The following is a 26,862-nucleotide window of genomic DNA, read 5'->3' on the forward strand; positions in this document are numbered from 1 at the left end:
ATGTACCAGAGCTTAGCCATGGCAGCCAACCCCGGCCCTCCGGCGTACGAGGGGGCAGGTGGCTTCATGCACAGCGCGGCCGCAGCGTCCCCGGTCTATGTGCCCACCACGAGGGTCACCTCCATGCTCCCCAGCCTGCCCTACCTGCAGAGCAGCGGCTCTTCCCAGCAAGGCAGCCCCGTCTCCAGCCACTCCATCTGGACTCAGCCCGGAGCCGAAAGCGCCGCTTACAACCCTGGATCTTCTCACCCTCCCGTGTCACCTCGGTTCTCCTTCTCCACCAGCACTCCCATCCCGGCCACCTCTTCCCGGGAAGCGGCGGCGGCTTACAGCAGCTCCTTGAACCTTTCTGCTAACGGGAGGGAGCAGTACAGCAGGGGTTTCGGCAGCTCCTATTCCAGCCCCTACCCGGCCTACATGAGCCCCGAAATGGCCACGACCTGGACTTCCTCGCCCTTTGACAGCCCCATGCTGCACAACCTGCAGAGCCGAGGGACGCCCGCGGCCGCCCGCCACGCCAACATCGGTGAGCACGGGGCTGGGAGATGGGAGGGGAGCTTCCACCCCGTTACCCCCCAGATTTTGGGGCACGCACCCCTCTGTGCGTAGGCGCAAAGGGCAGGAGGGGAGGAATTTGGAGTATTGGGCTTGGCGCTGCCTGAGTGGTCTCTCTCGGGGTCCTTATTCTTAATTGTTCTGCAAAATCACCGCTCCAAAACATCCTCAAAGGCCGCAGTTCCCAAAAAGTAAACGAAATTTAGGGCAGGCCCGGAGCGGCAAGGAGGGATGAGCCGAGCTCTGGAGCGAGGCGCTGCTGGCTCCTCGAATAGCTCAGAGGGGATTTAGGGGCTCTGATGAGGATGATTGTGGGGTGCAGGACCACGATGTTCTGTGGACACGCAGGCAGCCCCTTCCTGAGCTGGCTTTAGGTGTTAAACTGGGAGCACTGAGAAAGCAAAGTTGGGTCCATGAATTCCAAATCTTCCCTTCGGGCTGTTTTACGTTCTTGTCTTTTATAAAATTCTTTTGGAAAGGTCATTTGGGCTACAAAAAGGGAGAGCGAAGGGAAATTTAGAGCTGAGGTGGGAGAGATGATGGAGAAGGATGAAAAGAAATGCATCCACATTTATAATGGTGCTTTTTGGGGAACTCGGGCACATCTGAACAACGCGACCCTGGTATTTCAGAGTCTCCTTACCCCAAAAAACCTCACCCTGACCTCTTGTGCCGAGTCCAGTCTCGGAGCATTTAATTTCATTAAATTCCTCTGGTTCCTACAACGAAGAAGTGGTCCAAATGGCTTAAAATACTCCTTTTGTATTTTGTGAGGTGGAGGAGGGATTAAGGGAGAAGAAATGCAGGCACATCTTTGCATGGTGGTTTCATAAACCCTTTTTTCCTTCCTGCCTCCTCTCCATGAAGGTATTTCTGTCCGCTTCGGGGTCGGAGTTAACAAAGAAAACACCTCAAATTTGTCTTCAGATCTATTTTACGATTGTTTTCTCTGACCCGAATTTTGGAGGGTGATTTTTCCATCATGTCCAGCAGGATTTGCGTTGTCTTTAGAATTATTTTGAGATGTTAAAAGAAGGAAAGTTGGCGTCGGTGAAGGCTTGGCCTTGCCAACATCTTGTGCTTTTCTTTAGGTGCTAGAAAATTTCTCAAGACGAAGAACAGATTAAGGATAAAATTTTAGCCAATCAGGCAAGGTTTTTTTGGAAGCCATGAGAAGGCAGATCGTAGAGGAAAAAAAACCCAGGCTGAATTAAGTGATCTCATATTAATTGAATATCAGCAAACACATACGAATATTTGTATTTTACCGTGGTGCCATCTCTTCCTTGGGCGAAAAAAAAAAAATCACCTTTTTGCGGTGATTTCAGAAGGGCTCTTAATGATAGAAATACCCTAAACCCAAAATAATGCAAATGAAGAATTGCAGTTGCAGAAACACCCATCAGCTTTTAAAGTGCTTGGGCATTTGGGGGTTTGAGCTTGGTGGTTTGTGCTGCAGCTCCGCATTTTTGATGGCCAAAAAAAAAAAAAAAAAAAAAAAAAAAAGAAAAAGGGTCTTAAATAGTACTGGGAAGAAGAAGTGAGTTAACCAGCACAGAAAATGGTTTTAATGAAGAAGGAAGGAGCCGGGAGTCCACGGCCAGGTCCTGAGTCGGGTGCCGGATTCTCGGCAGCGCGGCCGAATCCGCGGGATTCATTAGCATGGGGCTAATTACGCCTCTGCCTCGGATAAGGAAAAGCGTTCGAATTTTAAAACAAAAGCGCTTGGGTTTTGGTTAAAAAAAAAAAAAACAAAAAAACTGCCTGAGAGCTGGTGAGTTTTAAATGGATTTTTGGAAGGCAGCTCCTCCGGGAAGTGGTTGAGGGTCCAGACCTGCCCCGTTCCCACTTCTCCCTGAGTCGGGACGCGGCCGCTGCCGGGTCTCTCCCTGAAGCCGAGAGATGCTTTGGGCATCGAGCGGGTTGAGTAAAGCATGTAGAGGCTGACTGTGGGGTTCTGAGCTGGGCAAGGGATTTATTTTAATGATATTAAGGGTAAAAAACTCTGAAAAGCTGAAGGCACTGAAAGATGTAGTGGGAGGGGACACCGTTGTGGATTATTCCCATCACAGACCCACTTCAATTCCACATCCGAGGCTGGTCAGCACCTGAGAAATCCCTGGAACGGTGGAGTTGACTCCTTCTTTGCCTTTTCTTAGGGCTAAAAGTAATTTTATTCTCTGCACAGCGAGGAATCTCAAGGTGGAAACGCAATCGTTTTAAATGTGTGAGCGGTATTTGCAGCGCTCTCATTTTCTTTTCCCAGAGAAATACCCACCACCCTCGAGCGGCGCTAAATGCAGAGCACCCCTGGGGTCATTAATATTTTAATTACCACGATTTTTTAAAAATAAAGATCAAGTATAGGCAGGTATAGCTGAATATGCAGACACGAATTCACAGTCTATACAACTGGGCATGACGATTTCCTCCCTGTTTTATACAAATACATCCCTGTAACGATAAAGCAACACACAGGGAAAAGAAGATTAGTGAAAACGTATCCAAAGAAAATAACACTAAAAGAAATACAAGTCTTCTTGTTTTTCCCTAAATTGAGGAATTTTTGCTTGGGTTAAACCGTGGTACAAAGCACTGGGAAGGATGGGCAAAACGCACGGGGCCGTTTGGAAAACTTTCCCTGGTGTGAGTTCAAAATGCCAAATTTGGGCTTTTCAGGGTAAGTTTGGTGACTGATTTCATTACCCTGAAGAGCAGGATCAGACCCTGTGGTCGAGGCAGTGAACTTGCCCCAGGCATTGCCTGGGATGGAGTTACTGCGAATTCCCGACTTAATGAGGCATGAAAAGGACCAGCTGCAGAATCCCCTCTCAAAAGACTTCCCCGCCAGCACCAAAAATCTCTTGAAATCGCTCCCAAAAATTACCCTAGATGGGCAGTTCGGTTCTTGCCCCTTCCCCAGGCGAAGGGAAGCGGGGATGGAGGGCGGCACGGGGATCCGAGCGCATCCATCCCGCAGCTCCTCGCTGCCTCCTGAATTTTTCCAGGCTAGGGAAGGACGCTCCGATCCCAGACTGCCATCCCTTTTCATTTTGCTCACAGCGGGGATTTTACTTTCGCTGTGGCATCGCGGAGGTTGCTGTGGTTGGCGATAAATCGGGGCTGTGGGCATTCCTGGTGGGTGCTTTTTGGATTTGTTTTTTTGGGTTGTTTTTTTGGCTAAATCGAAGTCAGGGCTCCTCAAACAGACGCTCCTGGAACACAGCAGCAGCATCTGGGAAGATCAAAGCCTGAAGCAGACACTGGGTTGGAAAATGTCCTTTCTGCTGCTGGTGGGGGAGAGATTGGGAACCAGATCTTAAGCTTTCCCACAGGGATGCTAAGAGATCTGCCCTGTCGCATCCCGGGGCTGACATTTCCAGTGATTCATTGGCATTTGTTACAACCCTCTGCCCTACAAGCAGCCCCTGACCTTCCCCACGCACCAAGGCACAAGGTGGCTGGTCCCTGTGGGGTGGCCGGCGATGAGGGGGGCCCAGCATCGTCCTGTCCCTGATCCTGGTGGAATGGGACCTTAGGACGCAGGGATGGGGCCATAGGACAGAGGGATGTGGGTGTAGGATGGCGGAAAAGTCTGTGGGGCAGCGGGAAGGGGCTGTGGGACAGCGGGAAGGGGCTGTAGGATACCGTGAAGGGGTTGTAGGACATCGGGATGGGGCTGTTGGACGCGTCTGCCTTTTCCTCCATCCCCCGTTTCGCAAGCGGCCGCATTTCTCACCCCAGCCCCGCCGGCGGGGAAGGTTCGCCCAGGGCTTTGTTCCCCCCTCCGGGTCTGAATCCACCTTCTGCTCTCCCTCCTAATTAAATTGTCACCCGTCAGTCTGGGATTTGGGATGAAACCCACAGAATGAGGGTTTCTAATCTCTGAGCAAGATCAAGCCTGAACGCACAAGTGTTTATTCCCCCCTCCAAGCCCCCAAGCAGTAGAATTTAAATTGCAAACAAATCAATGGTAATAATAAAAATAACACCATCAAGGGCGCTCTGTCACCCCTATTAATAATTCAATTATTTACTTTAAAATTGCACTGTATTACCAAGGGCAGCTTATGTTGCACAGAACAGCCATGGAGTAGTATATAATATAAATGTTCTCCAATTTTCGTAGAGCAGTAAAACTTAAGGCAGTGGATGGTGGTGATTAATCTAAGACTCTATTAAACCAGGATTAAATATTTTTCACCATCCATGTGCATTTCTTTATCCCTATAACAATAACAGCAATATTTTTTTAAGAGACAACTTATATTTTACTCTTTTTTTTTTTTTTTGCCAGAATTTTTAAGGGAAAGAGGTAAAAATCTTGGAAACAGATGAGGGTTTATCAGGCAGAGTATTCCAAAGGAAACCAGGCCCAATCCTGACACCTCTGTGCTCTTCTGATGAGGTTTGTCCAGCAGAAAGGGCTCCCCAAAACTGGTTTGTCCAGCAGAAAGGGCTCCCCAAAACTGGTTTTACCAATTGCAGAGGGGGATTTTGAAAGGGCAAACCATTTCTCTCTGAATATTTAAGGGTCAATGGAAAAAAACCACCAACAAAGTGCCAAATATCAAATAAAATTCCAAACCGAGTAAAAAGTGGCTTTTTATGTGCCTGAAGGTTGGAAGCCTGTTGTTTCCGAGGGAAGATATTAAAATAAAGGTGCAATTTTAAAGAAAAGTCAATTAAAAAAATTGATTGTGCTGTCCCAAAACCTTCGGAAGTTTTGTCTCTCACTGGCGCAGGGCTCTAGGCTGAAACTTTTGCTCCTTGAGCCTGTGGAGCTTTGCAAGCATACAAAAAAAAAGGAATGCAAATACATAAACTTTGAGAGGTTTTATTCCCAAATCTGCACACCAGCCTGGTGTGTCCTTCCCACCCTGCAATTTTCTTCATTGGTAAGGAGGTTCAGAAATGGGATTTTCGGGGATCTCCCCCTGCTCGGTGACGCTCCTGGGGATTCACGGGGCAGAGGAAGCTGAAATCTTTGGTTCTTCAAGGCTTTTGCAACCAAACTATAAAAAACTTCACAAAAAGTCTGCTTCCCCTTTGGGGCTTATTGCTGGCTGCAAAACCAGGTGGGAATCTACCTCAAGAGCTCAGTCCATAGGCTTAGGAAAGAAAGTTTTGCTGATGCTGGGAGGGAAAGGCAGAAATGTAGATTTTTGCTGCACCAGCCAGACGTTTCAGGGACGTGGGATCCCGAAAAATGCGATTACGCTGCCAAAACCCTTCGGTTGTAATGGCCAGGTTGGGTTGTTACAGGTCTGAGTTGCTTTGGAGTGGGGAATGCGTGCAATTATGCCTGCAGGATTGCAAAAAGGGAGATGGGAATATCTGGAAATGCCAAATATTCACCTTGTCAGCGGGTTGGAATCCGCGCTGCCGTCTGGCAGGAAGGTGTAAATTCGCATTTGGTGTGTGAGTGTGAAACGCTGCTTAAATAACCAGGGAAATAGGTGAGAATTTGCTCTGACCTCCCAAATTAACCCAAATTATAGAAGCAAATTTCATTATAAGGTTGGATTGAGTTAGTTCTTTTTTTTTAATTTTAAGAAAAACTGGTCTTTCTGCTTCATGGGACAGAACTCTTGCAGCTGTCTACGATCACATCCCACATTATGGCAAAATATGAAAACTTCTCCTGCCTTCCCAAGGCTTCCCCACATCATCGGTCACGGTGACCGGGCCTGAGCTGTAAATACATCTGTAATGACAAATTAAACCCAATTATCTGCCAGGCCTGAGCACTGAGGTCTTCCCACACACGGGTGCTTGCACTTGCGTGACTGCGCTCAAAAATAATCCCAGCACTGTTGGCACAAGTGGCATTAAAGGCTCTTTTGAAAACACCCGTGTTTTCAAAACTACTGCAAAATGTCGGGGTTTTTTGCAATTTTTTCCCCATTTTTTCCCTTTTTTTCCTTTTGTTCCCCTTTTTTCCAGGAGCTCCTTGCTGCGGGGTGCGTTGAGTTCGCAGCATTCCCCGCGCTCTTGCACCTTTCTAAACGCTCGCGGCGCTCGGCGGCGATTTCTTTTTCAATACGATAAGCTGGGGCTGGATTTTCTCATCCCCCAAAAAAAGAACTGGTGGGTGCTGGGTGTGCTCCAAAAGAAGAGCCAGGCAGAGATTTTCCAAGTTGGATGCAGATCTGACCCCGTCATCAGCGCTGAAATGTTTCAGCTTTGGGGTTTTGGCAAGACCTGGATTTTAAAGCCAAATTTGGGGCAGCATCAACTGGAAGTGAAAATAATTTTTTCTTTTCCAAGAAGTGCCCAGTGATTAATTTTTTTCTCAATTATTTGCTCGCACAGAGGGGTTTTTTTGCTTAATGAGGTGGATACCTAATTGTAGAATGAAGTCTTTGCTTGGGGGGAGCAAGCTGGGTATTTCCAATCTCTTTTTGCTTTCTCTGTCTTTTAAAGGCCAAACCTGCTCAGGTTTTAGGATCAGCCATCCCCTAAAAAACTAGAAAAAACAGTGACACAGAAAAAAACAACCTCAAAAATACCCACATTCCTTGATCAGAGCTGAAGCCATCCCTGAATTAAAGCACAGAGCAGCTCACTGGGAGCTGGTGCAGGATCAGGCCCATGCAAATAGATTCCATAGGGAAGAAACTCAGCCCACTGCAAATTACATGGGAATTTACATGTGTTCTCAGGGAGGTGAACCCCCAAAATCCGGTGGGACCTTCCTTTTCTTCCTGAGAAGTGGCGACTTCGTTTATATGCTGCAGCATGAAGGAGTTCAGGATGTTTTTTTAATTATTTTTAGTCACCCCTAAAGCTTGTGAGACCCTTATCGGAGCCAGCTGGGCTCGAACCACTCACACCAGACTTGGGAGAGACTCAGAAATTAATTTTGTTTGTGAAAGAGGAAAAGAAAGAACTCCTGGAAAGCCAAGAATTAATAATTTTTCCAGCAGAGGTGGGGCGAGGGCAGCCGGATGAGGGATCCCGCAGGGCTGATCTCCCTTCTCCACCAGGGACTGGTACTGGATTGCTTCTGAATCTGGGATAACAAAATCGCTGCCTGGAAATGCTTCCTCCTAATCCCTGGGGATTAAGCTGGTGTCTGCTAGGGGAGCATTTCAGGAGAAGTCCCGTGGTAGGACACCGCTCGCTGCTCCTGTTCTCCTTCCCAGAGCTCAGCCCTTTGCCGCTGGACAACGCTTCCAGCACGGTGGATTTACAGGGAGCTGGGATGGGGCTGGGTTCCCATGGCCATCAGACTCTCCCAAAAGGTTAAAACCCAAATTTGGGGGCAGAGCTGAAGCAGGGAGGAAGAACGAGGCCACACCAGTCCCTCCAAGCAAGATTTTGCCAATTCTTCCTGGATTTTCCACACGGAGCTCCCTGTGTTCATAATATTTAAGCAAATTCCAGGCTGTCCTCTGACCTTGAGGGCCTCCTTTGGCTCTGCAAACACCTCCCGACAGTTCAGGAGACATCTCCCTCTTGCTGGATTCCCAGCTACCCACCCCTGGCTGTTGCCAGCCCTTGTGCTTTGGTGCACCTCAATTTTCCTTCAAGCTCCAGCTTCCGGAGCCCTGTTACCGTATGTCAGGCTCTGCTCTTTCAGAAAGGGAAAGAGCAGCTTTCCTGGACAAGGGAGAGGCTGGAAAACCCTGATTCCTTCATGCTGAAATCCTAGACAAGGCAAAAAAACCACCCCAACCTAATATTTATTATTCAAACTCCTATGACTTTCCAAGCCAGACTCTTGGATTTGCAAGCCAGGGAGCCACTATTATTTAACATCCAGGGCTTGCAGTGCTGGAGCTGTAAAAAAAAAATAAAAAAATCAGTGAGGCCCTGAGCCCCAGACATCAGGACTCCTCCAAATGACGTGTGGTCCCAGATGTCTGAGATTATTTTGGGAAGGGAGTGCTGGCCCCAGGGGCTGCCTGCCCAGGGGGCTGGCTGCTGGGAAGGACTCTGGGTTGGGACATGCCTGGGTGGTGTGGAGCATGAGAGGGGCAGCTGCTTTGGGGGTGGGATGTCTCTTCCTCACACTCCCCTGGGCCGGGATGATGCTCTGGATCCTGGGTATGACTTTTCCCATGTTTCAGTCTATCATTACTTCCCTGGGACAGATGAGTGATGCTGTAATTTATCCTGCCCCTCTGGACATGAAGATCTGGGCTTGAGGACCCTTTAACTTCCCAAAATAAGTAGGACCACTAGCAGGAGGGTGAAATCCCCCTTACACCCCATTCCCTTTGCCTCAAGCCAGGGAAGGGTCTCACTCTTGCCTGCTCTCCCTGAGCACTTCTTCCCAAACCCACATCCCAGTCAGGTTCTGGCACCTCCCTCCACACAAATCAATAACAACGGGTGAGCAGGTTAATTATAATCACAGAATAAACGCCGTGGTCTCAAAGTTCACCCAACTTCAGCAGCATTTCAAAATGAGTGGACGGCGCCAAGAAACTTTCATTGATTCCTCTGGGGCAGGTGTGGGAGTTTGAACCTGTCCCCAGGCTGATCTTGATTCGAGGCTACTCAATTTTCCTCCTTATCTCGACTTTCGCCTATCTTATAATGCCTGTTATTTTAGATAAAAAGTCCAATCAATTGAGTTAGAAAAACTGCAAGTTATATGTGGCCCTGATAAGTTTGGTACCTGCCGTTTTATTGGCCTGGGCTGCGAAGTGACCTTTGCAGATGCTTTATCATCCCCTCCTCCCGCCCCGCTCGGGGGCTGAGTTGACTTAACATCCAGAATAACTAATAAAAGAGGAAAAGAGAAGGGCCAGGGGTTAGACAAACTCACTGTCCTCTCTAACGTGATGAGCCGTCGTAAACACCTTTTTGTTTGTCCCTGGCTGGAGTCCCGCTGGGAGGACGGGATCTGGCCTGGCTTGTGCTGGTGCAGCTCTTCTGAGTGGGATTTATCAGTGGAACAGCTCTGAACTGGAGGCAGAGCCTGTGTCTAAATCAGGGAAATTAGAACAAAACTGAGTCAGGGGTTTGGAGTTTGGCTATGTCAGTATTGGTTGGTGCCGTCATGCTCAGGGAGGGATTGGATATGTGGAGAAGTCCTACGTATTCCATATCTTCCTACACATGGTATAGATGTGTTTTATATTTATAAAGTCAGGTGTTTTAATATGTCATATGTGTTTTACACATTTAAAATGAGTTTTTAAAAATATATTTGTGCACATATATGTAAATATATATTCACACACCATTCTATTTAGCTAAGTTCTGTATGGTCACAGAATAATAACAATTTTCATAGCAAAACCATAAAGAATTGATTGGAGATGATTCTTAACTTGCTACAATGGCATTCTCAAGGACATCCCAGGCATCCCTGCCTATGGAAGAGGGTCTGGAACTAAATGATGTTTAAGATCCTTTCCAACCCAAACCATTCTGTGATTCTAGGACATGTAATGTGTATATATACAAATATATATGTTTATTTCTATGTATCCCACATGCCCACAAATATAATAACAATAATACAATTGTATTATTGAATTTCTACAAGAAAGATTTTGCTTCTTTGCTTTAGATAAATGTCTATCCTTCTGATCTGGGAAAAAAAAAAAACCAGCCACCCCAAACTTGGGAGTTTCTGGAGTTTTAGGACTGTAGAAATGCACATTTTAAGATCCCTAGCAGGAGAATCAACTCAGCAGTGGCTGAGGGCATGTGGATGAGGCTTTGGAATGCTCAAGGATGAACATTCTGCCATCTCCTAATGAAAACTCAACAGACCATAATCTTCAGTCACTGGTGAAGAATCATCTTGGGGTTGTTCTGTGCAGAGGCAGGAGCTGGACTCAATGCTCCTTGTGGATCCCTTCTAGCTCAGGATATCCTGTGATTCTGCAATAATTGTTAGCCCCTGGCACGGTCCAAGCACAGACCATCTCAGCCTGAGCCCAGCATCTCCTGCTGCAGCTCCTGGGAAGAAGTTTTGAGTGTGACTGGGGTCTCAGAACATTTGAACACGGCCAGACTCTGCTGGCTGGGCTTAGGGTCAGGCTTCACCACGTACCCAGTATCTGGCCCTGGCTCACTGGTTACCCTGTAGCCACAAGGCCAATTCCCATGGCTCAGCCACGGAGCAGCAGCTTGGCAGGACTCCACAGCACACCTGCTTGTGGTCCCCTGTGGGGACACCAAGAATGGCTGCACATGATCCATCACCTGCTCCCAACTCAGAGGCAGCTGCCCAGGAGGGATCATGGCACTGCAAATCCCAAGCTTCTCTGATCCACTTCATTTTTTCCCTACTGTCCCTTGGCTGAGGCCATCAAAGAAGAGTCTCAACGGGCACATCCACTTGGAGATAGGCCAGATTTCAAGCAGGGCAAGGCTGTGGCTCTTTTTTCTTTTTCAAAAGAGAGAAAGACCATTTCCAGGTGCCTCCTGCCAAGCAGACCCCAGGCTGTGGCTGACCCCATCTTGCCCATTCCCTGGTCTCTCCATGCTAATCTGAGATTTGTTAAAAAATATTTGGACAGTCGATAAGCGGAGGAATCTTCTGTTTATCAGAGGAGCCTCGGATATTTACAAGTGTAAGAACTGCAAGGAGGAGTAAGGAAGGGGAGGTCACCTTGGTGGGTGGGAGTTCGCTCAGGCACAACTTGACAGTCAGCAGAAGCTGCTGTTGGACACCAGGTTGGTCTCAAAAAGGTGGCCAAGGGGCTCCCACCAAAAGACCCTCAGGGATGTCTGCATTCCTGTCTCTTTCAGAGCAAGCTGTGCACCTTTGGGATGCGGGACATGGTCCTTCAGTGCGTGTGAGTGGACTGTCTCTCCACTCAGCTCTGGGATAACCACGGGGCTGGATGGTTTGGGCTCTGGTGGTTTTTGTGTGCTGAAGAGCTGTCAGTGCTTCTCCAAGCAACCAGGCTGGCCATCCCCCCAGCTCCTGCCCCTTCCCCTTCCCAAAGTACTGTTTAGATCTGATTTAGAGGAATCCAGCTTGTTTCCACCCACCCTTCTTCCATCCATTTCTTATCTCCAGCTGTGGCTTTTGAAAGCTGTCCTCTTGCCCCCCTCCAGTGTCACTCCTTGTCATGGGGAAAGGACAGCGTCACCACGAGATGAAAAGCCTTGCTCAAGGGCATCCTAATGCAGAGCCAAGAATGAACTCCAAGCCAGGCCCAGAATTTGCCCAACCTTCCCATCATGGCCCTCCTGCACATGATTTCAGCTGCTCCTTTGGCTGCTTCCACCTCCACCGTCCTTCAAAGAGCAGAAAACGTATCCACGAAGGAGAAGGAGTATTCCTGGCTGCTGGCAATGGTGTGTGCCACAGACCTTGGCTTGCTGCAGGCAGAGCAGGGAGTGCTGCAGGGGAGGGACACAATGTTCCCTTTGCCTTGACGTGAAACATTTGGCTTGGGAAGGGTTGCACGGGAAATGTCTCGCCGTGGTGTTTCGCGAAGCCGGGGAAAAAGCAGATTTCTTTGCCTTCTGGAAAGCCAGACTGTAGGGTGAATGTTTCCTCAGCAATAAGTAGGGTCTTTATGTTTTTAGAGGGAAAACTGTTTGGCCCAGGCAGCTAACTGGATACGCAGCCATTTTCTCCACCACAGATACGGCAGATAAACGCTAATACTTTCTGGGATGGCACCAAGCCATTTCTGTGAGGCTGCACAATGATGCTTTTTGCTTGAAACCATGTTTCTGGCTAAGTGTGGGCAATTTACCTGGTTCCCCACTTCCTGCAGATCCTCAATCACATGGGTGATGCCTTCTGTTAATCCAGACCAGGGGAGAGCAGGGAGCCACATTCCCTCAGCTCCCAGCCCAGTGATGGGCACTGCTCAGTCAGGCACTGCTCAGTCAGGCACTGTCCTGCTCTCCCTGTGTTTAGATCCCATTAATCTCTAAAACCCTGGGGGAATTTACCCCAAATTCTACCTGAGAGGAAACAGGAAGAGAAGAGGGAGCAGTGGGGGAAAAGCCAATGAGCAAAACATGTTTTTATAGAAACACACTTGGCTCCCTTAGCTCCATCCTCACTTTCTGATACCAGCCTGTGTTCCAAGATGGGGATGTCTCCATGGGAAAAGGAAAGACCCAATGACAGCTTGCCTTTTGCTACAAAGCCCCATGCATAAATTTGGGGGTTTAAAATTTGCCCAGTCACTTCCTGCCCATTCCCCTTTTGTCTCTCCTCTTTTTTTTTTTCCTTTTGTGCCACAATCCTGGACCAACAAGCCCTTTTAGCTGGGATGTGATCTGACCAGAAACCTTTTGGTGGGTTTTTCCCCTTGAAACTTCAGCTTCTGGAATCATGCAATTCAAGGAAACACCTCAACCCATTCCAAAGAAATAGGAGATGTGACTTTCAGCTCCTCCAGCTGCAGCAAAGTGCTGGTTTAAAGGACCCCAAAAGACTTGAAGAATAGGAAGGATTTCCAAACTGCCACTTTTTAATGGGAACAATTTTGGGATTTGGGACAGAGCGGCTGGGAATGTTAAATCCTGTTTCCACTGGCATGCTGTTGTGGCTGTCCCTTGAAGCAGAAGGTGAGGGTGTCCTGGGTGGGATTCCAGGGTGTCCATGTCCTTTGCCTCAGCTGCGAGTGCCCCCGAGAGTCCATTTGGGGTTTGTGTATACACAGGATCGTGGCTCTCACCTCTTATCATAACAAATTGTTTTAGGAAACTGCTTCTCTGCCGGGAAAACTGCTCTCAGGCTGTGTTTAGAGCCTCTAAGTGGCCTGGCTGTGTTTGAAGGAGAGTTCCTCCTTTGCTGAGTTGCTTCACTGGGTTGAGAAGACACTTCTGCAGGGGGAACTGTTGATATCAAATATCTCTCCAGCTGTAAACAAAACTCCAGTGCTATATTAATGGAAGTCTCCTTCCATCCAGAGAGGGTGAAGGCAGAAGGGGGTTGGAGGGAAGTAGAAGACAACCTTGTTATTTCTCATGCAGGAGGGTCTGACCCAAACCAAGGTAGGGAGGGCTCTTTGTCCCCTTCCACAGGATGGTTTGGGAAGAGAAATTCATAAATTGGATGCTGGCTCTGGACTGAAGGAATCAAAACCCTTCCTTTTTCTGTTATCATTCCTTAAGTTCCTAATCCATCAGGTTTATGTGTTCAAGATGATCTCTCCGTGTAAACAGATTTAATCACAGAATAACAGAATGGTTTGGGTTGGAAGGGACATTAAAGCTCATCCACTTCCACCCCCTGCCATGGGCAGGGATACCTCCCACTGTCCCAGGCTGCTCCAAGCTCCATCCAACCTGGCCTGGACCACTTCCAGGGATGGGTTCCTAAAGAAAGCCCAAAGGTCTGGACTCAGGAATGGATGTGGTGCCAGACTGGCAGAGTTGGGGTTTGCAGCGATGGTAGAAAGAAGTCACTTCAAGCCACGCTCCAGGCTCAAGCCTTGGGTTGAGTTGCAAGTGGGTATCTGGTTTTCCTGTTTGGGAAGGCAAAATTCCTCAGACTTTTGGTGAGCCAGATGTGCTGGAGGTGTGGGCTGGCAGGGCAAGCTCCAATCTGCTTTTTTGATGACCTCAGCATTGTCCGTTCAGGCCGATCTCAGTGGATGTGAAAGACCCCTCCCAACGACCAAGTGTCACGAAGGGCCACATCCAAGAATTCTTTTTCCCTACCAGACCCCCGTGCCCCACTCAGGAGTCACTCCTGGCTCCCTGGGGACTGGATATCCCATTGTAGAAAGTATTTCTGACATGAGCATACTCAAGGCCTCACCCAAGATTAGCAGACTGTTGTGCAACACACAAATGACATTTCCTGCCCTGGGGACCTTGCAGTGCTCATAACAGTAGATGTGAGGGGAAAAAAATCTCATTTTACACAGCAAGTTGATGACCAGGATAGGGATGGGACACAATCCATCCTCTCCACTGGTCATTCAGTGAGATTTCATGATCTGCGAAGCTCCTTCATTGACTAAAGACAGGGTTTTATGAAGAATTAAGTAGAAGGCCATCAGGATTAGCCAACTCCAGGGACCCAGCCCATAAAAAGGACTGAATGATCCCAAGATACAAGATAAGTGCTGGGCAAAGGCACGTGGGGAAGCTGAGCATTCAAAGAGGAAGATGAGGCCACTCAGCACACATGAGGCTCCCCCAGCCGTGGGCTGACGTCCTTCTCAGCCTGATCAGCAAATCCTTTCCTCAACCCTGTCCCAGTGCTGGCTGTACCTGGCTTCGGGAGAGGGAGTAAATCTTTCCAGCAGAAAGGCCATTACAGAGGTCACCGGATGGACCCATAAATCTCCATTATCAGGCAGCGGCTCCTGTGCCACAGAACGGAAATTATTGCCCTGAGTGCGACTGGGGGAGCCTTTCCTTCCCCCCTCATTGTTCAGGGCCCTCCGGGAGCCGCTCGGGCCATTTGCTGCCTGAATAAACGTTTCCTTTCCCGGCTGCAAAGTACAAGGAATAAGTGTCAGGGGATCTCATAATGCCAGGATTTAGAGCTCCAGCCCCGAGCCAGAAGCCAAGGAAACACTTTGCTGCTTTTTCCTGGGGAGTCTCCTTAATCCCCATTATTAATAACAGTGACAAATTAAACAATTAGTGCATTTGAAGCCCAGTGACCTCCATGCCCAATTTAGCTCAGCCTGATGGTAGACCCCAGCTCCTGTGGGCTCTGAGCCCTGGGAACATTTTGGTTTCCTGGGTCCTGAACACCCACCCACATCAAACTGTACAGGCTGCAGGTCTTCAGGTGACCCTTTCTCATTATTCTGTAGATCTTCAGGGTTCTTCAGAGCAGGAGGGATGTGTGCCCAGAAGGACAGCTCAGAAAGCTCCCCTTGGCAACTTCATCCTGGAGTTGAGTGACACTGTGAAATTATATATAATTGTATCTATACCAAATAATAATTACAAAATATAATTTCTTCTAGAAAGAAATCGAGCCCCTTGTTTCCCACTCTCTTGGGGCCCAAACACCCTTTGTTCAATAAATGACATGCACCAATCCCATATTATCATCTCTAAACCCACTTCCAGCAGTGTTCAAGACACCTCCTGTGCCATCCCAAAGCATTCTTTGAAGCAGGTGAGGATATCTCTCCTCCAGGTGATATCTCCCGAGGTCAAGGAGCTCTCCCTGCTCTGTCAGGGCTGCAGGAATATTTTTAACGAGGTTGCACTCGGCAGGTGTCATCTGACTCAGCACTGGGTGGCGCCCGGAGGGGACACACCCATATGATAGGGGCTGTGATTAGGGAGAGCCACCCATCGTGTGGAGCCTGGGTGTCCCCTGGGAACAAAGTCTGTCCCTGCCCTGTCTCAAACACCAATGAGTCCTGTTTATGAATGTTCACAAGGATCACCTTTGCCTGCAGCTGAGAGGGGAAAGTCTCACGAATGTTATTGCCACGGAAGCAGAAGGGGACTTTTGGAAACTTCAACCAATGAAAGTTTGGATGGGGCTTGGAGCAAGCTGGGATAGTTTAACGTGTCCCTGCCCATGGCAGGGGGTCGGAATGAGATGGGCTTTAAGGTCTTTTTCTACCCAAACCATTCTGGGATTCTATGGAAGTCATTTGAGAGAGATGTTCCAACCCAAATCCCATGGAAAAACTGGGAGAGAAACCCAAAACCAACCAAAGAAATAGGGAAGAATCTCAGTCAAATGCAGATGGGAAAGGAGAGCAGGTGTCAAGGCAGGTTTGCCCTGGTCTTTTGGATGTCGATGAGAAACCAACTGAAAATAATGTGCTCTGGAGCTGGGTGTCCCACTCTTGGGAAATAACACTCAACATTTGGTAACAAATTATTTATTGCCAGCAGATAGGAAACTTACATTTATCTAAAAGCAGAAATATATCCATACTTGACATATTTTTGAGGGACCTTCTTATTCAAGAACTAGTCCAATTCTTAACATTTCTGAGGGACTGTTAGGAATTTTCTGCTTTGTCTTTGATTAAAAACTTTTATATTTTGGTTTCCTGGAAAAAAAATTTCCAAGAAAGACCATATTTTGTAATTAGTCCCAGGCACAACTCAAATCACTCAAGTTTTAACTGTTACCTTTTGATTATCTCTGCTCTGCTAAATTCTCCCTGTATTATGTCCACAACTCTGTACTGAATTATTTTCAAAGAAGAAGGCATTTTTTACAGGAAAAAAAATACAAAAATACTTTGGCTTTTTCTTTGGAAAATTATAGTCAAAAACCTCAACAACTTCTAAGATGAAAAAAAAAAAAGTGAAATGTTTTCCTTTCTTGAGATTTTTCAAGGAAACGAGTTCTTTCCTGAGCAGCTGTTCCAATCCCTTTTCTTTTCAAAGGAAGTTTATTTGATCTAGATTTTGGCTGTGACTCAATTGTCATTTTAAGGGTGAAAGTGAGGGTTATGCTATCACTGAATCCGTGTGGACAAAAATCACCGGGAGGGATTCCCATCTTTTTGAAACCACCAGAATTGCCCCAGGATAGTGAGATTTTCCTAAACTGCTGGGAAGATACTGGATTCCTGCTTTTCTGGCTCCAGAGCTGCTTGGGTACAATAAATTACTGCTCTCTACCATTTCCCCATGGTCACACGGTGTAATCTCCTGCCATTTTTAGCCAGATTTCCTAGGGAGAATTAGGCTCACGTGAATATTTGTCTCTGTTAACTGGCGCCACTTCATTAATTTTTTTTTTGTCCTTTGGCTGCTTCACGGTTAGGCAGTTTCCTGCAGATTTTCCAAAAATAGTCTGGGGAAAAGAGAAAATAAGGCCACATCTGAACATAACCCTTGCTAGACATCAGAGAATCCACATGGGACTGAGGCATAACATAGCTAGAAGCCAAATTTTGTTGGTTTGCTCCTTGGGAGCAATTGTCTTCCAGCAGGAAGCTGAGATTTTTGTGTAAAAAGCAGGTGGACAAGCAAAAAATACAGTGAAGTTCTTGGTTTCTGGAAGGGTTTATATGGAACGGGGAGGGAGCTGTGCCTTTCCAAAGGACGATGAAGTTGAGCTGTGTTGTGCTGATCTTTGAACCTCCTGGTCCTGCCACAGCCAGAGGGACTGGGCTGGCCCAGCCCAGGGCAGTTCAGAGAATGACAGAATAGTTTGGGTTAGAAGAGACCTTAGAGTTCATCTCATTCCACAGCTCTGCCATGGGCAGGGACACCATCCCAGGTTGCTCCAAGCCCTGTCCAGCCTGGTGTTGGACACTTCCAGGGATGGAACAGCCACAGCTTCTCCAGGCAACCAGTACAAGGGACTCCCCGCCCTCGCAGGGAAGAATTTCTTCCTAACATCTGACCTAACCCTGCCCTCTGTCAGTTTAATTGCATTCCCCCTTCTCCTATTGCTCCATACCCAGTTGCTCCTCACATCCCAGCTGCAGCAGAGCCCCCGTGCAGGATGTACCAGGAATGCAGTGGGTGAATGTAGCAAGCCCTGGAGCGTGGCACCAAGAACAATACAGATTTCTATCAAAAGCTGAGCCTCTAACACACATAAATTCCCAACAATCCCTGTTAGCTGTCAGCCTGAGCTGGGGTTTGAATCCTAGAACCATGGAATGGTTTGGGTTGGAAGGGACCTTAAACACCATCCATTTCCAACCCCTTTCCATGGGCAGGGAACCTTCAAGTTGTACATGTGGATTCCTGCAACTCAGGAGATGTTTTCCATGCAGGGAATGGGGTGAAGGCACACGAACCTCCCCTTGGCTCTCTGGAGCCATTCTCCCCAGCAGAGGGGTTGGGCGAGGAGCAATCCCATGGAGAACAGGGCTCATGGAATGGTTTTCCCTGCCCAGCTGAGATGCAGCTGCCTGACCTCTGGGCAATTCTGCTCTGTGGGGTTTGTTTTTATCTGTGGTCTCAGGAATCTGCCTTGATTGTAACCAGGGCTGCTCACCTGCCCCAATCTGATTGCCCTGGCTATGGCCAATCTCGAAAACTGGATAACATCAGAGCAGAAGGAAAAGGTTTCTATTTCTCTCTCCTGGTATCTGTGTCCCAGCACATCCCTGCTTCCAGAAGTCCTGCAGCCATGGCAAGGAAAGGAGTCCCTCTTCCCAATAATCCTGGGGGGGCTTCCTTGGAGAAGGAAGAGCTGTTTCTTGCAACCTATAAAATCTGAATATTTGTGATTTCTTGAAATATCCCTTCTGGGCTAAACTGAGAAGCAGAGCAGCAATTTGGTACAGCCACCTAATTAACAAAGTCTTTTCCCTTCTCTCCCGTCCTGGCAGCAGAATTTTTTGATGATTATTCTGAGGGGCGAGAATGTGTCAACTGTGGGGCCATGTCCACGCCGCTGTGGAGGAGGGACGGCACGGGGCACTACCTCTGCAATGCCTGCGGGCTCTACCACAAGATGAACGGCATCAACCGGCCCCTGTTCAAACCCCAGAGGAGGCTGGTAAGTCAAGATCACACATGTGGGAGGAGGAGGAGGCAAAGAAATCTTGGCCAGATGGAGATGCCAGGGGTGTTTCAACTCCCATCTGCCCAGCTGAGGTCCAGACTTTCAAAACAAGCCAGATTTTCTCATGCTTGGGATACTCCAAGCCCTGGTACTGCCCAGAGCAGTTCTCCAGACACTCAGACAGGCAGTGGAAAGGGCTGTAGGACACAGGGTGATTTTGGGACATTTGGAGGAATGGCAACTCTTTCCAGTTCCAGCACAGTACCAGTCCATCTTCTCTTATCCACAGGGGTCCCTGGTCAAGGCTGGGTGAGCCCCTCACTTCATGGTGACTTTTCTGGATACTTTTTCTGGATACTCTGCTCCCAGATCCGTTGGGTGAGGTGAAGCCCCTGTTGTAGGGCAGGTCAGGGAATCCCAAAGCCTCTGGGGTCAGGGTCTGGTATGCACAAGGAACCTGGGAGACAGGAACAGGATTGTGCAGCCTGGAAAAGAGAAGGCTTTGGGTTGACCTAATTGCAGCTTTCATGAAGGAAACCTATAGGAAAGATGGAGAGACACTATTTACAAGGATGGCAGGACAAGAGGGAATGGTTTCAAACTGACAGCGCAGGTTTAAATGGGATATCAGCAAGAAATTCTTCCCTGTGAGGGTGCTGAGACCCTGGCACAGGTTGCCCAGAGAAGCTGTGGCTGCCCCTGGATCCCTGGAAATACCCAAGACAAATTTGGATGGGGCTTGGAGCAACCTGGGATAGTGGAAGATGTCCCAGCCCATGGCAGGGGGTGAAACTTGATGATCTTTAAGGTCCCTCCCAACCCAAACCACTCCATGATTTTGTGAGCTCAGTGTTGATAATCTGCTGCTCCTTGCATGTTTAGGTGAGGTGTTTTGGGAAGGTCTCTGTTCCCAATGACATGAATCCATCATGACAGGCTGAGAAGGTTGGGAGTGTTCAGCCTGGAGAAGAGAAGGTCTTGTGGGGACCTCACAGCCCCCTCCAGTATCTAAAGGGCCCTACAGGGAATCTGTGACTCTTCATCAGGAGCTGGAGTGACAGGAATGGAGCAATGGGTACAATTTTAAAGAGGGGAAATTTAGGTTAGGTATTAGGAAGAATTTTTCTCTGTGAGGGTGGTGAGACTCTGGAATAGCTGACCCAGGGAAGCTGTGCACGCACCAGCCCTGAGAGTGTTCAAAGCCAGGCTGGACAAGGCCTTGAGCAACCTGGTCTAGTGAAGGTGTCCCTGTCCATGGCAGGGGAGTGGGACTAGATGAGCTTTAAGATCCCTTCTAACCCCTTAAAATTCTATAATCCTACAATATTCTACGATTCCATAACATTCTATGATCAGGAACCCAAGCTAAAAGCAGCTGCCGGAAAGCCAGATTTCCACACTCCTTGTTTTCCACGAGGCTCCATCCCCACACTGCCCTGCCCTTTGCATCGCTCAGCCCTGTCTGTGCCCAAACCCAGCCGTCCCCTGCGAGTGACAAAAGTGACACCGGCAGCCTAAGCGCTGCCAGCAGCCACAGGCACTGAGCGCCCTCTTGTGAAACGCCTTCCCAGAGCCCGACAGATCCAGGCAGGATCTCACCCCGGCACCCAGGACCTTCCCTGTCTCATTTACTGGCCTCTAAGGCCTGAGCTTTGAAGCATGATAGCAGAAGTCAGGCAGGTGTGGAGGATGTGGCTTTTCCTTCCTCCACCTCCCACTGTTTCCCAGCTCAAGACTTGTATTTTATATGGCTTGAAGCCCGTTGCTTTCTCCTTTTGCCTTCTGAGCCTGACTAAACCAGTTCACCCAGAAAAGGAACTTTGGGTCTGCTCCCTGCACTAATTCATTAGTGAGACTTCCTATTAATTATCCCTCTTTATCGAGAGGAGGAAAATGCTGCTGGAAGCTTCTCCATTTTTATCTTCCCCTTGAGCTCTATAAACAACACAGCACAAAGCCAGCAAGGAATATGCAACATTTATGGTATTGATAACATTTTCTTGGGATAACCACAATGCCTGGAAGGGCTTAGGAGCTGGAAAAAGGCAGGATGGTCTGAGATCCAGACACTTAAGTGTAGGTGTGTACACATGCAGGGGGTCTCTAAGCTGCCACTAGAGCTGCTGGAGATCTGGGGCTCCGTTCAGGTGATGTGGGGTTCTGAAGAAAGGAGGTTCAGGGGGGACCTTCTGGCTCTCCACAACTCCCTGACAGGAGGTGGCAGCCAGGTGGGGCTTGGGCTCTGCTGCCAGGAAACAGGGACAGGATGAGAGGATAGAACCTCAAGCTGTGCCAGGAGAGGTTCACTTTGGACATCAAGAAGAATTTCTCCACTGAAACAGCAGTCAGGCATCGGCAGGGGCTGCCCAGGGAGGTGCTGGAGTCCCCATCCCTGGAGGTATCCAAGGAACAACTGAATGTGGCCCTCAGCGCTCGGGGCAGGGTGACAGGGTGGGATTGGTCACAGGTTGGACTCGATGGTCTTGGAGGTCTTGTCCAATGATTCTATTTCGTGTCTCTGGTGCCATCTGAGATGGCCCAGGAGAGCTGAGACCTGGAGTCAGTGGGAAGGCAAGAGGGGCAGAAAGAGGCAGTTGGACAACTGCAAAGGGGGCAAAAGATGAAAAGCCAGAGAAATACGAGAGGCAAGAGGAGAGGGAACCCTGAGGCATGGTGGAACGAGCTGGTTGGGATGTGGGGCGCTGCTGGTGAGGGCATTGCAGGGCTGATGTGCTTCCTTGCTCTGTCGTCCCCACAGTCAGCATCCCGCCGCGTTGGGCTCTCCTGTGCCAACTGCCACACGACGACCACCACGCTCTGGCGCAGGAACGCCGAGGGGGAGCCCGTCTGCAATGCCTGCGGGCTCTACATGAAGCTCCATGGGGTAAATCCTCGCTGTGGGAGGGTGCTCATGGCACCAGGCTGGGGGCTAGGTTCTTTACATAGCTCTGTGCTCTCCTGGAGCTGCTTTTCCTGCTGTCCTTTTGGGTTTAGTCCCCCTCAAGGTTACATCATGTTTATACCTGCAAAGGGGTGTACATGCTGGGTATTTCTCTCTTACTAACTAGGTTCCCTTAAAACCTAAAAAAAACCAGGCCCATATTCTTCCCACATAAATTCAGGCACTTTAGTAGAAAAGCCAAGTCTGAAGCACAAACACACGAGCTGTAGTTCCCTTGTGGCCCTAAAACACACAACACCATGGTGTGATCTGCCTTCTTATTCCCATTTAGATGCACATCTTGAACCTCCCTTGACCAGGGAATTTGGGCTCCACCTTGTTGCTGCTTTCAATTAAACTAGCTTGACCACAAGTTAGAATGGGAATCACGTTCTCTTAGATGACTTTAAGGGCATTCAGAAACCAATGTGCTTTTCCATTTGGACCCACAGGTCCCAAGGCCTTTAGCCATGAGAAAAGAGGGAATTCAGACGAGAAACGCAAGCCTAAGAACCTTAACAAAACAAAGGCACCAGCAGGTAAGTGTTAAATGAAGGAATTTATTTTATTATGTGTATTTGTGTGTGCACTTGTATTTCTGACCACAGTGCCCTCAAATTAGAGAGATCTAATGACAAAACAGGCAAATTTTTTTAAAAAATGGGGGATGTCTAAATACCTGAATACCCTTCCAAGTATTTTAAAATTTATTTTTACCACACACTTCTGGGTGAGTGAGAAAGACCTTTGGAAAGAGCCTGTTTTAACCTCTGGTTTTACCCCAGGCCCATCCAGCAGCGAGAGTCTTACCCCGACCACCAGCTCCACCAGCAGCAGCAGCAGCAGCACCACGACCACCGAGGAAATGCGCCCCATCAAAACAGAACCTGGGCTCTCATCTCACTATGGGCACCCCAGCCCTGTTTCTCAGGTACTGAGGGGAAGTGCTGGCAGTGGGGAAAAAAAAAAAAAAAAAAAGGGAAATAGGATGGTAGACATGGGGAGAACATCCTCAAAACTTTACTTAGGCACTTAAAGACAAGCACCTGAAGGGAGGCTGCAGGAAAAGATGGAGAGAGACAATTTACAAAGGTCTGGAGTGATAGGACAAGGGGGAATGGCTTCAAACTGAAAGAGAGAGGTTTAGGTTTGATATTGGGAAGCAATTCTTCCCTGTGAGGGTGGTGAGGGCCTGGCACAGGGTGCCCAGAGAAGCTGTGGCTGCTCCATCCCTGGAAGTGTTCAAGGTCAGGCTGGACGGGGCTTGGAGCAACCTGGGAAGGTGGAAGGTGTCCCTGCCCATGGCAGGGGGTGGGAAGGAGATGATCAAACCCAAATAGTTCCGTGTTTCTAGAATTAGAAAGAAAGGGAGACAGGAGGAAAGAGCCTGCCCAAAGTATCCCACATAAGATGCAATCTCCACCCCTGCAGCAAATCCAGACACATGTTTACAACAACACCCACCCACACTAAAGGGATTTATATGGTCCTCTATGGTTTGAAGCTTTTTTCACAGCATTCTCCTTTTTCCATAGGCATTCTCAGTCTCTGCCATGTCCGGACATGGATCATCCATTCACCCTGCGATCTCAGCTCTGAAGCTTTCCCCCCAGGCTTACCAGTCAGCCATGAGCCAGTCTCCCCAAACCAGCTCCAAACAGGACTCCTGGAACAGCCTGGTGCTGGCTGAGAACCACGGGGACATCATAACTGCATAACCTGGCCCTTTCCCTATGAACTCCAGGCTGATCCGCTTGAGAGATGAAGAAGATGCCACGTAATCATCAAGTCAATGTTGTCTCCACCTCCCCTGCTCTCCTGCCTTCTCTCCCCTTGTGAGATGTTCCAGCAAAGAGGTAAAGAGAACTTATCCAAGGTGTAGGGGAGCTCTTATGAAATGAACAGAGAAGACTCAAATCTCAGAGTATCTCAAGGATTTGAAGCCTTTTTTCCCCACTTTAAATGAGCCTCTCTATTTGACTGTCACCGCGTACTATGAAACAGCCAGAAACACAGAGATGGACACAGTTCTTGAGTTTTATTTAACAATATCTGGCATTTAAAAACTCAGACAGAGACAATTCTTCTGTCACCACCCATTCTTTTCCCTAACAGAAGAAAATGCCATTGTTTTCTCATGACCCAAATTCAGTGATCTTCCACCAAACGGAGCCAGTTCCAGGACAGTTTGCTGAAAAGACTTCACTAGGGATTCTTTAGTGGCTTTAGTGGATTTGATATGATGTAGGGCAGAGAAAAAAAGATATATCCCCCTTCCTCCGCAGCTCACACATGTAGAGCATTGTCTTCATTTTTCTAGATGGTCTGGAAAGCTCATGAATGTCCGTATTTAATAGTAACTCCTTTCCTATTTATCACTACGAAATCATTGGACTGTGTTTCCAAAAGGTTGTTGGCTGAGCCTGGAGTAGGTCTGTCCAAAGTCAAAGGAGGATTTTGGAAGAAGGAACCTTCTGGAAGAAGGTAGATGAGACCCATGCTGGCCATCAAATCCTGGAGTAAATGGCTGGGCTCTTCCCTGATGGATAGCGACAAGCCAGGTTTAGAGATGATTCAGGAGCACAGCAAGTGAAAGATGCTCTTCTAACGCTGCTGGGCCACTGCTTCTCAGACAGATAATTTAATTATTTTGCCTATTTTTATGTTGGTTTGGATGCCACTGATGAAATCTGACTGTCACTTATTTTGGCTGTACTGTGAGTGCCCACTTTCCCCCTAACAGCTGGCTCGTGACCATTTCCCACATCTAATCCTTTAGGATTTCACTTTTTGCAACAAGCAGTGGCTTCAGCCCCTACTGGAGGTGGCAGGGGCTGTTTTCCTTATCAAGCATGTGCACAGACTTGCTTGCCTGCAAGAGAAGCACAACTCCATTAAACAAGACTCGACTGTTTGCTTGCCCATAAGGCTCTCAGCTACCAGGGAATCCTGGCAAATGGAGTCGGAGGAGATGCGAAGAGCAGGACTCATTCCCTTTTCCCAAAGGGATCAGTCCTGCCTAATCCAGCCCTGACTGCTCTGCCTCTGGTTTAACAGACTCAAACTCCAGCATGGCAGACGCCACAGCTCCCCTGGGCAGTCCAAGTGCTTCACCAGATGCTTCCCATGACGTTTGCATCAACGTTTCCAAGGAAGGACAGCTTTGCCTGTCCACGCAGAGAGTTCCTGGGAGACCTCATCCTGCAAGATTCTTCACTCTGGTTTCTGTCTGCTCCCAAGCTCTGTTACCCTTCTTGCCTTCCCAGCTCCTCTCTTTTCCTCCCCACATCCAGAACTTGAGTGCAGAGCTACCAAGTGAAAAATCTCCAAGGGGGATTGTGCAACCTTCCCAAATGTGCCACCCTCTGCCTCCCACTCCACAAGGAGTGTTCTTCCACACAAACTAAGGCACATGACTTGGTGAAGAGGAGAGCCACGGACAAGTTTGAAGCAAAAGAATGGCATTGTGTTGTCTTTGCTTGAACTCACCCTTTTCCTCCCTGTGGTGTAAAAGCTTCTCTAAGGAGAAGGATTCAACTGGACTGGTCATGACTGGAGAGTCCTGGACCCTCCCGCATCCCCCATTCTCTCCATAGCTCAGATTTGCAGGGTTTTGTAGGGGTGACAGAGCCTCCACACTCCCTAGAGAAAAGCACCATGGCAATGGTGCCTTGGGAACAGCTGGGTGGTGTTTGCACCAGTTCCCACTGCTTTGTGGAGCTAATGCAGTGTTTAGCCTCATTAGTGCTAATTACACATGAGGGAAAGACATTTATGAAACATGAAATATAAAGAAATGAAATACTGTGATTGTGTTCAGATATGCTAGGCTTTAGAGAAGAGGCCAGAAATAGCCCTGAAAAATTTGGATTTGAGGTGAAAACACAAAGGTGTTTCTCCATTGGCAGGAAGATCTTTTGCCAAATGCCTCCTTAAGTAAATCCCTTTGTAAATGGCAGTTGAGCTCTCCCGGGATCTGGCTGTGAATTCCTGGCCATAACACAGCAGCCTGCACCACAAAATGCCACATGGCTCACGTCAACTTTTGAGACATCCAGAACTACCCTGGAAAGCCCCAAGAGAGACTGGAGCCTCCTGATGAGGATTAAAAGTCCAGATCAACCACATCCCCATTTATACTTCCATCTGGAGGCTCACACTGGTTCTACCTTCCCTTCCCTATTGCTGTGCTCCACCTCCTTCCCTCAAAGCCAAATTCCCCGGTGGAATTTTTCTCCTGCCCTTAAAACCCACTCAGAGATGCCAGAAAGAACTCTGCTTATAATGCCAGAAGGAAAAATCCCTGCAGAACATATCTGCCTTATGTCTCCTTGGTAGAGATTTTTTAACTGGATTTAAGCCTTCCTCAAAGCCTGAAAAAAAAATTCTTGAAACAGAGTGAGGAGCATTTTAAAATCCCTGATAACAGAACAAGATATCTGATTTCAAAAGGTGAAGCTCTGGGGGCTGCGAGGACAGCTTTAGGGGTAGAGGACAACTCTTTAGGGGTAGAAATTAGCTCTTTTGTCTCCCTTTCTGCACCAGAAGCAGAAGTTCGGATACACCAGGTTATGTGGTTCTTTTCAATCACCCAAAACTGTTGTAGAGCTGCTGCTGGCCCAGGAGATTCTGTCTTTTTCAGGCCAGTGCTGATATGAGGATGGTGAGAGACTGATCTCAGATGAGCATCACCATTTCAGGAGGGGTACAAACACACCATAATTGATGGGTCCCCTTCTTCAGGGCTTCTAATGATCAAATTACAGAATAATTTAACTCAGAAGGGACGAGATCAGGTCTCTCAAGGCCTTGTTCAGGCAACCTTTGAATATTCTCAAGGACGGAAATGCCAGCACCTCTCTGGGTTCCTGCTCCAATGTTTGACCACCCTCATGCTGGAAATGTTTTCCCAAGAATCACTGGCAAATTACTTACTCACATTTGGGGATTCCCATGTAAGGAGTCATTGTGGGAGGCTGAATGTGGTCTCCAAGGCCAGGAATCACTCAGAGCC

General features: G+C 48.2%; 1 protein-coding gene across 1 annotated transcript; it reads left to right on the top strand.

Annotated features, from left to right (window-relative positions):
- On the top strand, positions 1-26,256 carry GATA4 (GATA binding protein 4). Its single transcript, XM_038133152.1, is given in 7 exon segments — positions 1-526; positions 18,732-18,901; positions 21,666-21,791; positions 22,301-22,340; positions 22,343-22,387; positions 22,634-22,779; positions 23,384-26,256. Coding segments are annotated over 7 exon segments (1,236 nt in total). The 3' UTR covers positions 23,567-26,256.
- The last annotated feature ends 606 nt before the right edge of the window (positions 26,257-26,862 follow it).

Source organism: Motacilla alba, chromosome 3 (assembly GCF_015832195.1).
Source record: "Motacilla alba alba isolate MOTALB_02 chromosome 3, Motacilla_alba_V1.0_pri, whole genome shotgun sequence".
Lineage (NCBI taxonomy): Eukaryota > Metazoa > Chordata > Aves > Passeriformes > Motacillidae > Motacilla > Motacilla alba.